Consider the following 17,128-nt stretch of genomic DNA (forward strand, 5'->3'; position numbering starts at 1 on the left):
CCGTATTCCTTTATCTCTTTCATTAAATGTTTTCCAGTTTCCAGCGGGTCTTCTAGTATAAAAACTAAATCGTCTGCATATGCTTGAAATTTAAATTCATGCCCTTTAATTTTCAATCCAATAATCTCTGGGTTTATTTGATTTAACGTTGTCTCGATGGATAAGATATATAACAGTAGCAATAATGGGCATCCCTGGCGTACACCTTTCCAGATCTGAAATGATTCATTTAGTTCTCCATTGATCATAATTCTATCAGATTGGGTATGGTAAATGGTTTCTATCATTCTAATAAATTTGGAGCCAAATTTCATTCGTTTTATTAATTCATGCATGAATTCCCATCTCAAATTGTCGAATGTTTTTTGTGTATCTAAAAATATAAGGACCATAGCTTTCTCCGGGCGTGCTTCATAAAATTCTAGTACCGTGTTTCCCCGATAGTAAGACCCCCCCGATTGTAAGACATATGGGGGGTTTCAGGGGGGTCGGCTAATATAAGCCATACCCCGAAAGTAAGACATATGTCTTACTTTCGGGGAAACACGGGGGGTATTGCCGCCGGGCCGATTGCCGAGCGGGGACGGGGCGCGGGAGGAGGCAGCGCTGCACCAGACCCCTCAGGCCGCTCCGCCCGGGATGGGGCTCCTCCGGAGGGGCGCATGAGGGCTCGGGAGGAGCCCCATCCCGGGCGGAGCAGTCTGAGGGGTCCGGTGCAGCGCTGCCTCCTCCCGCGCCCCGTCCTCGCTCGGCAAGAGAGGCACGAAACCGCTGCTTATGCCGGGCGGCCCGCCTGGAACGCCAGCAATGCCGCCGGGCCGATTGCCGAGCGGGGACGGGGTGCGGGAGGAGGCAGCGCTGCACCGGACCCCTCAGGCTGCTCCGCCCGGGATGGGGCTCCTCCCGAGCCCCCGTGCGCCCCTCCGGAGGAGCCCCATCCCGGGCGGAGCGGCCTGAGGGGTCTGGTGCAGTGCTGCCTCCTCCCGCGCCCCGTCCCCGCTCGGCAATCGGCCCGGCGGCATTGCTGGCGTTCCAGGCGGGCCGCCCGGCAGTCCAGGTTTCATCATTCATTTATCTCAGCTCGGAAATTATGCGGGTCTTTCAATCCTGCTGCTTCTTTTTAGCTCCTTTCCTCCTTTTTTTCGGTGCCTTTCATCAGATGATGGACCCCAAACATTGCAGACCCTGTGCTTTTCTGACTTACCCTCGTTAAGGATGGAAGGCTGAGTCAACTTTGAGCCTTCGGGAACGCGACCCTTTCAATTTTTTTCTAATATAAGACCTACCCCGAAAGAAAGACATAGGGGGGCTTTTGGGGGTAAAAAGAAAGTAAGACACTGCCTTACTATCGGGGAAACACGGTATGTCCAGCAATGTCCTTGTATTGTTTCTAATGCATCTGCCTGGTAGGAATCTGTTTTGATCTATGTGTATTCTGCTATTTAAAATTGGCTTTATTCTATTTGCCATGATGGTCATAAAGATTTTATAGTCTATGTTAAGTAAAGATACGGGCCTATAATTTTGTATTCTGTGCTTGTTTTTCAGTATCAAGCTTACTAGTGCTTCTGAACAGGATCTTGGTATTAATCCCTGTTCTAAAACTTCATTGTATGTAACTAATACTGTAATATTTTCTTAAGAGAATCTTTTAGTTCCTTATAAAATTCACTTGGTATACCATCCGGTCCCAGTGCTTTACCATTTTTCTGTTTCATTATTCCTTTTTCTAATTAAATCGAGGTTATTTTTTTATTTAATACCGATCTATTTCTGATATCTCTCCTACATTTGCTTTATTTATATACCATATATACTCGAGTATAAGCCGACCAGAGTATAAGCCGAGGCACCAGTTTTTGTCACAAAAACTGGGAACTTATTGACCCGAGTATAAGCCGAGGTTAGAAAATGCAGTGGCTACTGGTAACGTATAAAAATGGAAACAAATAAAATTACATTAATTGAGACATCAGTAGATTAAATGTTTTAGAATATTTATTTCAAAGGAAACCAGTAAACTAGCTCTGTAAATTTAAAAGAGGGTAAATAAAAGCAATCTGGTATTTGAAGTTGAAGTCCACAAATTGAAGTTTGCAAGAGATTGCGTTGCTCTGGGAGTTTGCAACACATTGCATTGCTCCATACATTCAGATCAAAGGGCGCCAAACAGAAGTGGCCAAACAGAAGGACACCCATTTCTGAGAGTCGGACGTGGGGATCGGGCGGGATTGGGCTGCAGAGGATGCGCTTTCCCCCCACCGTGGCTCCAACTTCCAATTAGGAAAGAAGGGTGGCGCAGAGGGACGATGCCGGAGCTGAGGCCAGTCCAATGGCGCACAAGAGAAAAAGGCGATGAGAAGCCAGTGAGGTCGGGGGTGGTGGATTCCTGCTTCTGTCTTCTCGCCACCCCCCCCCCCCGACCTCACTGGCTTTTCCCCCCTCTCGCACACAAGCAAAGGAGCCAGCCAACCACTCCAACAATGCGCGAGAGGGGGGAAAGGCAATGGGAAGCCGGTGAGGTTGGGGATGGTGGATTCCTGTTTCTGTCTTCTCGCCCCCCCTGCCCCCACCTCACCGGCTTTTTCCTCCTCTCACACGCCGTTGGAGATGTGGGAGGGGTGGGGCATGTGCCTCCTCCCCCCCGGCTCAAGCAAAGGAGCCAGCCAACCTTTGCAGTTAGAAAAGCAATTTTTTTAAAAAAAACCTTGAATTTATCTTAAAGGCACCTTGGCGCTGGCATCATTCCTCCGCGTCACCCTTCTTTTCTAATTGAAAGTTGGAGCCTCAGAGGGTGGAAAAGCGCGACCTCCGCAATCCAGTCCCTACATCCGGCTTTCAGAGATGGCACTACATATTTACCGGTACACAGACAGCGATGCCCTCCCAAAGGTGCCCCTGAAGCTACCTCAGCCAGGAAGAGGCAGCATCTGCCATAGCTCCCTCACCCACCCAAGCCAGCAATGCCTGCCGGGCTCCCGCGGGCACCCTTTTGTGGTGACTTGTCAGTGACCAAGGTTTAAGCCGAGGTCAGGTTTTTCAGCCCATTTTGGGGGCTAAAAAACTCGACTTATACTTGAGTATATACGGTATGTTTTCAATTGTTCTACTATGTCTTCCCTGTTATATAATTTTTTAAGTATTTTACCACAATTTTTTTTTGCTTCTATTGTAAATTATTTATTCCCCTTATCGTCTTCTAGAAATTGTATACAGTGAACCCTCGAGTTTCGCGTCCTCAAGGATCGCGAAAGGGCTATTTCGCTAGTTTTCAACCCGGAAGTAAACTTCACCATCTGCGCATGCGTGCCCTTCCACGCATGCGTAGATGGTGGAGTTTCCCCGCCGGGCAGAGGCTTCCCTGGGTCTTCCCCCTCTTGCCCCGGTAAGACCCCAGCGGCGGTGGGCTGGAGCGCGAGCTTGTTGCAGCCTAGCTCCGCTTCCCAGCTGGGAAGCGGAGCCGGCAACAGCGTGGGCGGGCGGGCGGCGCGCGCGCGCTTGGGGCAGCCTAGCTCCGCTTCCCAGCTGGGAAGCGGAGCTAGGGTTTCCCCAAGCGCGCGCGCACCCCAGGCGCGAGCAACGGGGTGGGCGGGCGAAGGGCAGTGGAAGTAAAAACACCATCTGCGCACGCGCAGATGGTGTTTTTACTTCCGCACCGCTACTTCGCGAAAAATCGATCATCGCTTGGGGTCCTGGAACGGAACCCTCGCGATGATCGAGGGTTCACTGTATATCGTTCTTTTTCCTCTTTTTTAAATTTATGGGCTTGCCATCTACCTACCTTGTTTGTGTTTTCGAAATGGTTTTGTTTGGTCATTCTAATTTTAGAAGCAATGTTGTCCTGTGTCAGCATATTAATTATGTGTTTTATTTTATCTCTCTCTTTTAATTCTTCATTTAGTAAGTCTTTTTGCATTTCTATTTCTATTTGTTTTATTTTATCTTGGTAGTCTTTTAACTATTTATTTTTAACTTTCTTCATTTTAGTTGTGTAGGCTATCATTAATCCTCGTGTGTATGTCCCCTAGGTTTTGTACTATTGTTTCTTTATTCCAATTATTTTGAAAAAAACAGTTTAGTTCCTCCTTTATATATCCAATGTAGTTATTTTCTTTGATCAGTGTCTGGTTTAGAGTCCATTTAAAAAATTCTCTTTTTGGGTCCTTGATCATTATTATTGGGTGGTGGTCTGCCCATATGTTTGGTCCAATTTCAATTTCTTTTGTGATATTATCTATTTCATTATCTCCCCATATCATTTTGATCCTTCACCATGATTTTTGAGGTGTCGAGAAAAAGGTATATCCTAGGTCCTGTATATGTCTTTCCCTCCATAGATCTTTGAGCCTGTATTCTCTATCCATCTCAAAAAATTCCATTGGTAGAGTTTTTCTTTCTCTATTTTTCTTTTTTGCTGTTTTGTAATCTTTTTGAATGTCATGGACTGCATTGAAATCACCAATGATGAATATGTTTCGTCCTCCTATATGTCCCACTTGTTCTACTCTTTTATAGAATTCTCTTTGATTTCAATTTGTGGCATATATCACCATCAAGACTGTCTCTTTATGTCCAGGTTTAATTTTTATACATAGTGGTTCATTGTCCATAAGGTCTCCCTCCTCCTCCTCCTCTTCTTCACCATCCAACATTATCAAAGTTGATTCAGGCTCACTCACAACAGGTATGAGTCTTGAGAATTACCTTGGTTGCTAGGATCGTGTCTCAGGGGTCCAAGGTTCTCATCTGTAGAACTGGAACTCAGCTTGGTGTCTGCCCAACCTAATGTTTCCACTAGGCTGGGTTCTGGTCGTTTCCTAGCCGGGTTGCCTGGAACTGTTGAGCTGGGCCACAGGCACCATGTCTCTTATGGGGACAAGCAATGGCAAAGTGACCACAGTTCAGGCACAAACCTTCAGCTCGGCATCTGGTTTTCTCAGCTTCAGTCAGGCGAGATCTGGTGGTACTGAGATCCATCGGCTCATCTCTGCCAATGATTGCTGGACAAAACCCAGGGTATGCAGGTGGCATCTGGAAGATATGTCTTGACACAGGGATGGGTGGTTTGACAGGTGTGGCCTAAATTCCTTGGCAAGGAACAGGAACTGGTCTGTTGTCCTTGAAAGCTGGTGTCTGTTGCCTAGTCAGATGGGCCTGAGTAGATTCTGGCTTCGATGTCGAAACAAGAGCTGATACAATGCATTTAGTGTAGGAAGAGTAGTAGTGCATGAGCATAATCAGGATTTTGGCAGACAGTCCATCTTGGAACATCTCCATAAGAGCCCCCTTATTTCAATTTAGGGGAGCACTTAAATGATGGAACTCAGCTATGTAATCAGCTACACATCTGGAACCTTGTCTTATTTGATGTAGTTGTCTTGTGACATTCTGGATGTGAAGAGGGTCAGCAAACTCAAATTGCATCAACTGGCAGAACCCTGCAAAATCTCGTAGAATAGGGTCTTGTTCTAGCAAAGGAGATGCCCATTCTGACGCTGGCTAATTAAGAAACTCAGGATAAAAGCAACTTTCATCTTGTCATGAATAAAGTCTGCTGGGCATGTTGCAATGTACATATAGCATTGGTTTTAAAAAGGAGTAAATTTATGACACTCTCCGCTGTATCTCTCTGGTAAGGCCAGGTGGCATTTTAATCTCAGAGGCAAAACAGGAGGCATCAGTGCGGCAGGCAAGGCCGGTGAAATCTGTTGTTGTAAATTAGTTATTTCATTTTGGAGGGCTACTACGGGCTATTGAAGATTCTGGATATCAGCTATGGGTGCCATGATGTCAAGAAGCCTGCGCAGTGGATTGACTGGGTGGGATTTCAATGTGTTCTGTGCATAACCCTCGGAGCGAACCCCGAACTCAAAAGGCCCTTATTGCATGGTAAAATCACACTCTTTATTGATAAAAGCACACACACTGAAAAGCAAATTTAAACAGCAAGGAAAAGGGGAGTTATTTCTCTCTCTGGATTGAAGCATCAACAAGATCTGGGAAAGGTGCCAAACTCAGCCTAAATGGCATTCCTTAAATAACAAAGTATATATATCATTCAAGAATATGAATCAGCTCACTGAAATCCCAGGTAAAAATCGTCCAGCAGAGAATGTCTTTTATTGAGGCAGAAATCATGGTTTTGAAACCTTTTTTAAGCACACCCCCATTCTAAAACCTCTTCAATTGAATGGTGCTGAAATCCCATGCCCAATTACCTCCAAATCCTTTCCTTTTATACTGCCTGAAAGTGACATCACACCACAAAGAGGCTAAGGCAGTAAGCCTATACATTTTACTCCTCCTGCCTTCTCATCAATCTCCTATATCGAAGATCTACCTGCTGACTACCCACTCTAATGTCTTCCTCATCCTCCAACTGTGACCACTCCCCCATTGTCATATCAGCTCTCTCTAGTGGTTTGTCGGGTTCACTCAAGTCATTCTCTCTTACTCTCACTCTCTGCTCAGCTGGGAACCCCCCTGGTCCAGGTTATCTAGAGGGGCCTGGCTTATCATCTTCAGAATCTGACATGACCTGAGGTAGACAAAGAGCACTCAGAACAGCCATCCTTTCCGACAGGGCACATATCTCATCCAAATCAAGCTGGGGGTTGTAGTCATGCCCCCATTCGCTTCTGTCTAGACTCTAAACATTCAATAGAGAGTGCTCTAACCTTCGCTCCTGGCTTACTATTTAAAATAAATGCTTCACTTGAAGAGGCCCAAGTGGTATTTTATCTTCTTTTAAAGAGCAGAGAATACTTCCAGAAAGACACATCAATTGTAAAGATCTGTAAAAGTATAATCTGAAATGTAAGTGTCATTTCTAATATTAAGATAAGGCAACTGAGTTAAACCCTGAGTTAGTCATGTTTGGAGTATAACTATTTAAATAATTGGGAGGAGTTAAGTGTAGCTACATTTAAGAAAATTTTCTGGCATTAATATATTGCTATAATGTACATTTATCCAAACTTTGCTATTTCTATGGGTCAGATGGGTCACATGCAGAGAAATGTACAGCAAACTGTGTATATCATCTATGCTGTTTTTTGTTAGCTGTTTGGCAAATTGCTGAGACAGAAGCCTTTTTTCCTTGTTTTCCTCCTGCAAAACTAAGGTGCGTCTTACAATCCAAAAAATACAGTAAATGAGTTATGCCTCATGTACATTTTTACCACAGTTCTTAAGCAAATCCCTGAATCATGCAGTCATTAAGGGAATCTGGCTTCCCCTAAATGATTTTGCTTTTTATAAAACAGCTGAGAGGTTTACAAGTGGTGATCACATTGACCCCAAGAGAGAACAACTATCATACATACATGTCAGTTACCAAGCACACAAATTTTAATGATAATGATAATCTTAAAACTAATAAGAGTGTCAGGCCTCCTGACACAATAACAGCGATAGGGAAATGGGAGGAGTGTGAGAGATAGAGAGACGTTGGTACAATGGCACATTCTTTGTGCAAAGCCATAGATCGACTGAACAAGGAGAAGCTAGCATTCCCTTCCCCGGATTGGTACATGTGATGCACTTGTGGGTGTGAGGTTGTGGAAATGAACTTTAACCTAAATAAATTATGGAAGTGAAATTCAGTGCTGGTATTATCACAGCAAGAATCTAGACATGGCTCTGATAATAAATGGAACTTTCTGTGTTTACACAGCAGTGGATTGGAATTTATTTCTCAGATGCAAGCTGGTTCGCTGACAAAGAGTTTTCCAAACGCCTAATAAGAGTTTTCCAAACACCTATAGTAAAGAATAAGTACATTATATTACGGTATATATATTATATTCTCAACTTACAATAGTTCACTTAGTGACCATTCAAAGTTACTGTTGGCCCTGAATAAAATGACTTATACTGGTTTACAGTGATCCCCCGGTTATTGCGTCCCCGACCATTGCGAACAGGGTAATTTGCGATTTTTCAACCCGGAAGTCAAAATACCATCTACGCATGCGTGCCCTTTTTTTCTATGGGCACGCATGCGTAGATGGCAACCGGGAGATCAGCTGCTGGGCGGCTTCCCTGGGTCTTCCCCCTCTTGCTGGCATCAGCGAGGAGTTTCCCCACCGCCCACGCAAACTCGTCGCTGCCGCTCGCCTGCCCTTCGCCTGCCCACGCCGTTCGCTCCCCCTCTTGCTGGCGGGAGGGCGAGAAGCCCTCCCCAGCACCCGCTCGCCCGCCCTTCCCCGCTCGCCCGCCCTTCGCCCTGGCGGAGAAATTCCAGCCCCCACCTGGTCCCGCCCGATCCTCCTCCCTGAGGCAGCTCGCCCTCCCATGGCCGCTTCCTCCACCCTCCATCGCAAGCCCTCGCCACCGCAGCCAACGCGCGCTGCGATCTTCAAGCCCGGCTCCTTTCGGCCCAGCATCCCGGGCCAAGCAGCTGCCTTCCGTGACTGAGCCTGGCTGGCCCGGAAGATCGTAGCGCGCGTTGGCTGCAGCGGCGAGCGAAGCCAAGCCGGCAGCAATGTCGCCGCCGCTGCAGCCAACGCGCGCTACGATCTTCCGGGCCAGCCAGGCTCAGTCACGGAAGGCAGCCGCTTGGCCCGGGATGCTGGGCCGAGAGGAGCCGGGCTTGATCCGCTGAGCCTGGCTGGCCCGGAAGATCGTAGCGCGCGTTGGCTGCAGCGGCGGCGACATTGCTGCCGGCTTGGCTTCGCTCGCCGCTGCAGCCAACGCGCACTACGATCTCCCGGGCCAGCCAGGCTCAGCGGATCAAGCCCGGCTCCTCTCGGCCCAGCATCCCGGGCCAAGCGGCTGCCTTCCGTGACTGAGCCTGGCTGGCCCGGAAGATCGTAGCGCGCGTTGGCTGCAGCGGCGGCGACATTGCTGCCGGCTTGGCTTCGCTCGCTCGCTCGCCGCTGAGGAGCCGAAGATTGGGGGCGGCGCGGCTCTTTTAAAACATCGCCGCCGACATGGGGGGCTTGCTAGCACCCCCCCAAACCCGGGTTGGGGGTTCGGGGGGGGTGCTAGCGAGCCCCCCATGTCAGCGGCGATGTTTTAAAAGAGCTGCGCCGCCCCCCAATCTTCGGCTCCTCGCTAGCGCTGCGGAAGTTTAAAACACCATCTGCACATGCGCAGATGGTGTTTTTACTTCCGCAGCGCTACTTCGCGAAAACCCGCTCGTTGCGGGGGGTCCTGGAACGGAACCCTCGCAACGAGCGGGGGATCACTGTATACACTTATAAGTGTTGTAGCATCCCCATAGTCACATGATCAAAATTTAGACGCTTGACAACCAACTCATATTTATGATGGCTTTGAGGCCTTCTGACAAGCAAAGTTAACAGGGATGTTAGATTCAGTTAATAACCATGTTATAAATATAACAACTACAGTGATTCATCTAACAACTGTAGCAATATGTGATAGAATGAGGTAAAATTCATTTAATAACCCTCTCATTTAGCGACAGAAATTTGAGGCTTAATTATGGTCATAAGTCAAAGACTTATCTGTATGCATTTTGACCTTGTCAAAAAAGAAACTGCAACAATCATGTATATTTGCTGTAAGTAATAATTTTAAACTTACCTGCATCTTTATCTCTTGCTTTGTAAACTTGTCCATATGTGCCTTCTCCAATAATGCCAATGATATCAAACTTATCTACACAACGTTTCCCCCAGTCAATTTCTTTCTGCTTTGTTTCACCATGACGTGGTCCACATATCCTAACCAAACAATTAATAAGATTTGTTCCACAAGAATGTTTACATTTTTGTCTAAAATGTACTACTCTGTACATTTCGCTCTGTAAATATGCTATTGCATATTAAATACGCATTAGCATTTTTAAATATTTTATATCCTTGTAGTGCTCTACTACAAATCTTATGTAATCATTTTTAACACAACTGGCTGCTTTGGTTTTAAGTTTCCCATTAAACATTTTTGTTTTTTTAATGGATGGATTTTTCAAAAGCAGATTACAGTATACTGTGAAGATTGCATATTTCTATAGTTCAATCAAAATAAAGAAGGGTTTTTTTACTGGTAAAATAGGGAAATTGAATACCAACCAGAAATATTTAAATGCAGCCATTTTTAAAAGAAATTCTGTTTTTAAATTGTTCTCAAATTTTTTCACAACTTGCAATTATCATATAAGACAGAAAATAACAATGAAATAATCTTATTTTACCATAGCATTCAAAATATTACATTATGATGTATCTATGGATTGGTATATTTCTACCCAAATAGTATAAGTCTGGATGCAAGGCAAAAATAAGGAAACTACAGAGAATTTGTCTACTGAAGAACATACAAGTTGGGGCGGGGCCTGGAGCCTGAGGCAACACCGCGGCTTTTACAGGGCTCCTGGATTAGCCTGTCAAAACACAGCTATTTATGTGTCCATTTGAGGACTGATCCTGATATGGAGGATCAGGTAAGAGAGGTGAGTTTCTGGTGAATCCACAGAATATTGCAAATTCTGCTGGTAGCCAGTCCCTTGATCTGCAGCTGATCGGAGGTGGTAAATCACTCTTAGCCTCAGGATGGTTTTTTTCTTGGCAGCAGAGAGGCTCTCAAGGAGATGAAAGATTCATCTGGGTTAGATCATTTTCTGTCTGATGTAAAGCTTATCTTGGGAAGAAGAAAATATAACTGAAATTGCTTTTTTTTTAATGCTTCTTTTTTAAGACATTGTGAGAAGAAAGAGATGAGGAGATTCCGGAACTTGTTATTTTCGGTTTAGCAGCGGGGGAATGTGCTGCAGAGTGGCGTCTCCTTCTGTTTTTTGTGAATTGGAGTGCCTGTGTGTGGCTGGCTAAACAGACAAAACTGCTTAAGATCTTGGATTAAAGATTTCATTTTTCTTGATTTTTTTTTAAAGAGGAGATTGAAGCATATATCCTCGCTAAAAGGTTTTTTTCTTTTCCTCTTTTAAGCTATGTTGTGTTTTGGATTCTGAGAATTTTCTGGATGCTGTTTCAACTATACACTTTATATTTTTTATACTTTGCTGCCACCTTGTGGCCAAAAAATAGTATATGGGAAAGAAGATATTTTGCAATGTGGGAAAGTTTTACTATCTAGCTTTCTAACCTTGAAACCAGATAATAAAGCCAGTTGCGGTATATTTATACATCCTAGCTTGGACTACAAATTTGATACTTCCTTTTTTACTTTTGTATGGTGAATTTACTTTGAGGATACATAGAAACCTCTTTCTGTGTTATTATAAAGAGAATATTGAAATCTATACTATTTTTTATGACATTTTAATGTCATTTTTAAATTATTTAGAGTTGGAGTTTGATTAGGAATGACTGAATTTTTTTAGCCTGATAGCTATATTCAAATGGATATATATATAAATATATATAAAAGTCTATAATAATATATAGACTTTTTCTTTTTTTTCTATTTCTTGTTTGTTTTTCAAGTTTTTTATTGTAGATTTAAACCATTATAGATTTTTAAATTTTTAAATTTATTTTTTTATTTTTAAAGTTTTATTATTTTCTTTCCTTTATTTTTTTTTCTAGTTCACTTATTCTCCTTTTTTTCTTCCTTTTTTAGGTGGATATTTGTTGATTGGGGGGGTTTGAGTAGACATTTTTTCCTCTACTTTAAAATATTTGGATATTTTAAAATTTTAAATTTGGATTTAGATTTTTAAATTTAAACTTAAATTTAACTTAAATTTTAAATATTTATCTTGGAAGATTCAATTTTTTGGAGTTTCTTTATTTTTTTTCTTCTCCTTTTTTATTAAAGCTATTTTTAAAGTTTTCTTGGCCTTTCCTTTTCCTTCCTCCCTTTTTTTCTTCTAGATCTTTTTTTGTAATTTTTCCCCCTCTTCTGGAAAATTGGACTTATTATCATTTATTTTTTTATTTTTATTGGGCCATTTTTTGAAGATCTGATCACCGATTTATAATTTGGGTTGACTTTTAATTTTGGGTTTTTTTAAAAAAATCTTGTTATTCTTCTTTTTTCCTTCTTTTCTTTAAAAAATAATTTTATTGGCTGTTTTTTACAGCTGTTTTTTAAAAATATATTCAATTTATTTGATTATTGTCTGATTGGATTACAATCTGACTGAACTACAAAATGGCTACAAAGAAACCTCCTTTTGCTTCAAGCACACAGCCATAATCTATTTCAGAGAAATTGGAATTTGCTGAAATTAAAAATACCATACAGGCTTTAAGAGAGGATATTAAATTAAGTGGAGAAAGTGCAAATCAAGAGTTCAATGTAGTCAAAGGAAATTTAAATCAGGTAATTAAAAATGTAGATCAAATTACTGTTGAGGTGAAAGAAATAAATTATTCATGAGAATGAACAACGTATCTAAGAAACAGAAGAAAAGATTCAGTCTCATGATGTAAAGATAGAAGAACTGATAACGAAGGAGAAGAAACAAGAATTTCCATAATTTTGGAGATGGACCGTGCTGAATTTTACTTGCAATTTCAGAATATTCCAGAAGAGAAGGGGGAGAATTTACAAGAAATTATGGGAGATATTTTAGCACAACCATTGGAAGAAGACAAAATGAAACTTTTGACTGACATCAATGAAGCTTTCGGGGTGAGCACGAGATATGCTATGAGACATAATTTACCTAGAGAAGTTCACGTTAGATTTACACAAAAGTCTCGTAGAATTCAAATACTTCAAAAGGTGAGAGTTGCTACTCTTAAGTATCGTGAAAAAGAGATTACTGTTTTAAAACAGATACCAAGGAAAGTAATAGATCTTCGAAAGGAATATCAATTTTTAACAAGAAAATTACATCAAAGACGAATCAATTTTAGATGGTTGGTGCCAGAAGGCTTGTTTCTGGCACCAATAAAGATATAGATTAGATTCAATTAGTAACGCACAACTATTCTATCGTCAAAAGTTTGAACAGAGGAAGCTCTGAAGGAGATCCAAGTGATTGTGAGGCCAAAAGAACCAGCTCCAATTGAGTGGGACTTATAGAATTGACAGGAAAATATTTATTGGATGTGGCAACAGAAGGAGTAGAATCTACATTTCAAGGGCAGAACAGATGTTGATTGAAGAACAACTCTTTGCAATGGAGAGCAAGGAACAAAGAGTGATGACTAGAGTGGCAAAAGAGAGGCAAAAGCCTTAATATAGGAAGACAAATATAATTAAAAATGTATGAAGAAATTAAATGGATTTCAATAAATGTTAATGGACTTAATTCACCAATTAAGAGAAACAGAATTTTTAATAAACTCAAAAAATTGAATCTGGATATAATTTGTCTCCAGGAAGTTCATATTAAAAACAAACATAAGCAATTTTTAGAAAATAAGTATTTTGGAGAGCTTTATACTTCACTGATTCATCAAGCTAAAAGAGGAGTCGCCCTCTATATACAGAAGAAAATTGACTCTAAGCATATTTATTCAGACAAAGAAGGAAGAATATTGATGGTGGAAATCAAATAAAATTTGCAAAAAAAATTACTGATTGCTAATATGCTCCAAATGATAATCAAGAACCTTTTTATGTAAAATTACACAAGAAAATTAATGAATTAAACTATGAGAATTTTTGCATATTGGGGAATTTGAATGCGATAGTAAAACCTGACTTGGACTATAAGACTAATAAAGGAAATAGACAAAAGAAGAAGACTTTGCCTAAATCATTTTTTAATATGGCTCATGAATGGAGTTTGGTGGACGTTTGAAGATAGACACTTGAACGAGAAACAGTATACTTTCTACTCGGCGAGACATGCTTCTTGGACTAGAATTGATATGGTCTGGACTACTCTAGACCTACTCATCAAATTCAAAAAGTTGACATTGAAACTAATGTCTGGGCAGATCATAATCCTATAGGGATGCAATGGAAAGGGAAAAGTAGAAAATTTAGATGGACATTAAGACGGGAAATATTATTAGAGAAAGACTTTGAACTATATGTAAAAAAAGAAATGCCTTTTTTCCTTTCAAGAAAATAAAAGAGAACACACTTCCTTGCAAATACTTTGGGACACATCTATAGCTTACTTTAGAGGCTTGGTCTCTTCATATATGAATAAGAGGATTAGACTGAAAACTATCTGCAAAAAAGAGCTTGAACTGAAATATAAAAAATTGGAACAATAATTGCAGTTGAATACAGCTGATGTAAAAATTCAAGACATGTTGGATCTAACCAAACATAAATTAAATCTATCAGAGGATGAAGAAGTCGTTAGGAAGATGAAGTCAGCAAAACAAAACAGGCTAATAAACCTGAAAGATAGTTGGCATACAAAATACGAAAAGATACAGAGGAAAAATGGATAAAACAACTACAAAATGACAAAGGAGATTTGCAATATAAAAAAGAGGATAAGAGACAAATCGTCTAGAACTATTATATGGATTTATATAAACAGGAAGTAGTAGATGATAAATAAATTTGTGACTATTTGGAGAAAGCAAATTTACCAAAAATTCCAGAAACTTTCAGGGAAAGTCTTTATGGTAGAATAACAATGATGGAGTTATCAGAGGTTATTAAAAAACAAAAAAATGAAAAGGCCCCGGGGCCTGATGGCTTACGAGCCGAAGTGTCTAAAACGTTCGAGGAAGTATTTGGATTTTTAATGCTGAATATATTTCATGAAGTTTTGACTGAAGCTAAGATACCAGACTCATGGACAGAAGCTTTTATTTCCGATACTAAAAAAGGGGTAGATATTCTGAAAGTGGAAAATTATAGACCTATTTCACTTTTAAATGTTGATTATAAAATATTGGTATCTATAATAGCAAACAAACTGAAAAAAATTCTCAATGAATTTATTCATATAGATCAAAATGGGTTTCTTCCTATAAGACAAATAAAAGATAATATGCGGATAATTTTAAATAGTATTGAATACTATGAACAGCATCCTGAGAAGCAAATGACATCAACATTTTTAGCTGCTTAGAAGGCATTTGATAATCTAAATTGGCAATATTTGAATAGATAACTACAATATATGAACTTTGGTACAAGATTTTTCATGTTATTGAAGCAATATATAAAAAATCAATTGGCTAAGATATTGATTAATGGAGAATTGACTCAAAAGGTGGAAATTACAAAGGGTATGTGGCAAGGATGTCCTTTATCTCTGTTGTTATTTATTCTGACTTTGGAAATTTTAAATAGAAATATTCGACAGGATCACGAAATTACAGGTCTACACATAAGGAATCAAGAATACAAATTACAAGCTTTTGCAGATGATTTGGTATTTATACTTGAGAAGCCACTAATATCAGGATTGAAGCTTTTATTACAAATTGAAAGATATGGACAAGTAGCAGTACTTAAAATGAATAAAAACTAAATTGATTACAAAGAATATGACTGAAAAACAGAAAACACAGTTAAAAAGACAGTTAGATGTTCAGATTGTAAAAGAAGTAAAATATTTGGGAATTCAGTTAATAGCGAGGTGTTCATCACTTAAAGAAGGTAATTATGTAAAACTTAAAAAACAGTTTGAGATGGATTTGGAAAAATGGAAAAGTCTTCAGTTATCTCTGATGGGCAGAATTGCTTTAATTAAGATGAATATTTTGCCAAGATTATTGTTCATATTCTCTACAATTCCTATTAAAATTGATAAATCCTTTTCCAATTACCGTATTTTTCGCTCCATAAGACGCAGTTTTTTTCCTCCCAAAGTAGGAAGAAAAATCAGCCTCGTCTTATGGAGCGAAGATGCAGGCAGGGTGGGGGGGGGAGGCTGCGAACTCCGAAGCGCCATCCCGCCGGCTGGCTGGCTAGCTGCTGCCTGGCCCCCTCCCTCCCGGAGGAGGGTCTCCCTCCTCACCACCAGCGGCACTCCCCACGCCAGCCAGCCAGCCAAGCCCCGCGCCCGCCGGAACTGGCTCCTCGCTCTCCCCCCGCCGCGTTTGCAGGAGGTGGGGAGGGTCGGGCGGCCCACCAAGGCCAGGAGGGACGCCGCTGCCCCCCCTTCCTTCTCTCCGCCCGCCGCTGCGCCGAGAGGAAATGCCGGCAAAGGCTTTTGTCAGCGGAGGCCGGCGAAGGCGATATTCAATGTCGGGGGCGCACGGGCGGTTGGCGCGTTCCCTATCTCCCTGCTAGCCCACTCGGAATATTCAAAATAAGAAAAGCCTTTGCCGGCGAAGGTTTTTCTTATTTTGAATATTCCGAGTGGGCTAGCAGGGAGATAGGGAGCGCCTGCAACCGCCTGTGCGCCCCCGACATTGAATATCACCTTTGCCACCGGCCCCGCCTCTCCTACAACCCCCTTGCTGAGAGCTCTCGGCAAAGGTGAGGCGGGCAGGGCGTGCGCGCGTCACCGCTAAGAAGAACGGAGAACGAGAGTGAGTGAGAGCAACAGACAGCAAGATAGTGAGAAAGAGAGAGGGAGAGAAAGGGGGGGGAGAGAGAGAAAGAGAGAGGGGGAGAGAGAGGGAGAGGGAGAAAGAGAGTGGGAGAGGGGGGAGAGCTAGCAAGAGAGGGAGAGAGAGAAAGAGAGAGGGAAAGGGGGGAGAGAAAGAGAGAGGGAGAGGGGGAGAGATAGCAAGAGAGGGAGAGAGAGAAAGAGAGAGGGAAAGGGGGAGAGAGGGGGGAGAGAAAGAGAGGGAGGGAGAGAGAGGAGATAAAGGAAGAGGAGAGAGAAAAAGGAAGAGAAAGAAAGAAAGAGGGATAGAAAGAGAGAGAGTGAGAGATGCTCAGTGAGCCTTTCTTTGAAGTTGCCTTTCTTTCTTTCTTTCTTTCTTTTTCTCTCTTGCTCTCTTGCTTTCATTCTTTTTTCTTTCTCTTGCTTTCTTTCTTTCTCTTGCTTTCTCTCCTTCCTTCCCTCCTTCCATTTCTTTCATTCCCCCTCTCTATTTTTATTTCTCTTTCATTTTCTTTCTCTCTTTCTTGCTTTCTTTCTTGCTCTTTTTCTTTCTCTCTTTTACCTTCCCTTCCTCTATTTCTTCTTTTCTTTCTCCTTCCTACCTTCTTCCCTCCCTCCCTCCCTTCAGTCCTTCCTCTCTTACTCTCCCCTTTCATAAGTTTCCTTGCTTCCTTCCTCTGTTCCTGTTCCTTCCCTCTTTCTTTCTTTCTTTCTTTCTTCCTTTCTTTCTTTCCTTCCTTTCCTCCCTCCATTTCTTGCTTTCCTTTTCCTTCC

At 41.9% G+C, this 17,128-nt stretch overlaps 1 protein-coding gene across 3 annotated transcripts in view; it reads right to left on the reverse strand.

Annotated features, from left to right (window-relative positions):
* The window catches only part of CDK13 (cyclin dependent kinase 13), a 220,760-nt gene that overhangs the window by 155,388 nt on the left and 48,244 nt on the right, over positions 1-17,128 (reverse strand). For all 3 annotated transcript variants that reach the window (XM_070727748.1, XM_070727747.1, XM_070727746.1), the window contains one exon: positions 9,553-9,692. In XM_070727748.1, the coding sequence (XP_070583849.1) occupies positions 9,553-9,692 (140 nt within the window). The remainder of the gene's footprint in view (positions 1-9,552; positions 9,693-17,128) is intronic.

Source organism: Erythrolamprus reginae, chromosome Z, assembly GCF_031021105.1.
Source record: "Erythrolamprus reginae isolate rEryReg1 chromosome Z, rEryReg1.hap1, whole genome shotgun sequence".
In the NCBI taxonomy this organism is placed as follows: domain Eukaryota; kingdom Metazoa; phylum Chordata; class Lepidosauria; order Squamata; family Dipsadidae; genus Erythrolamprus; species Erythrolamprus reginae.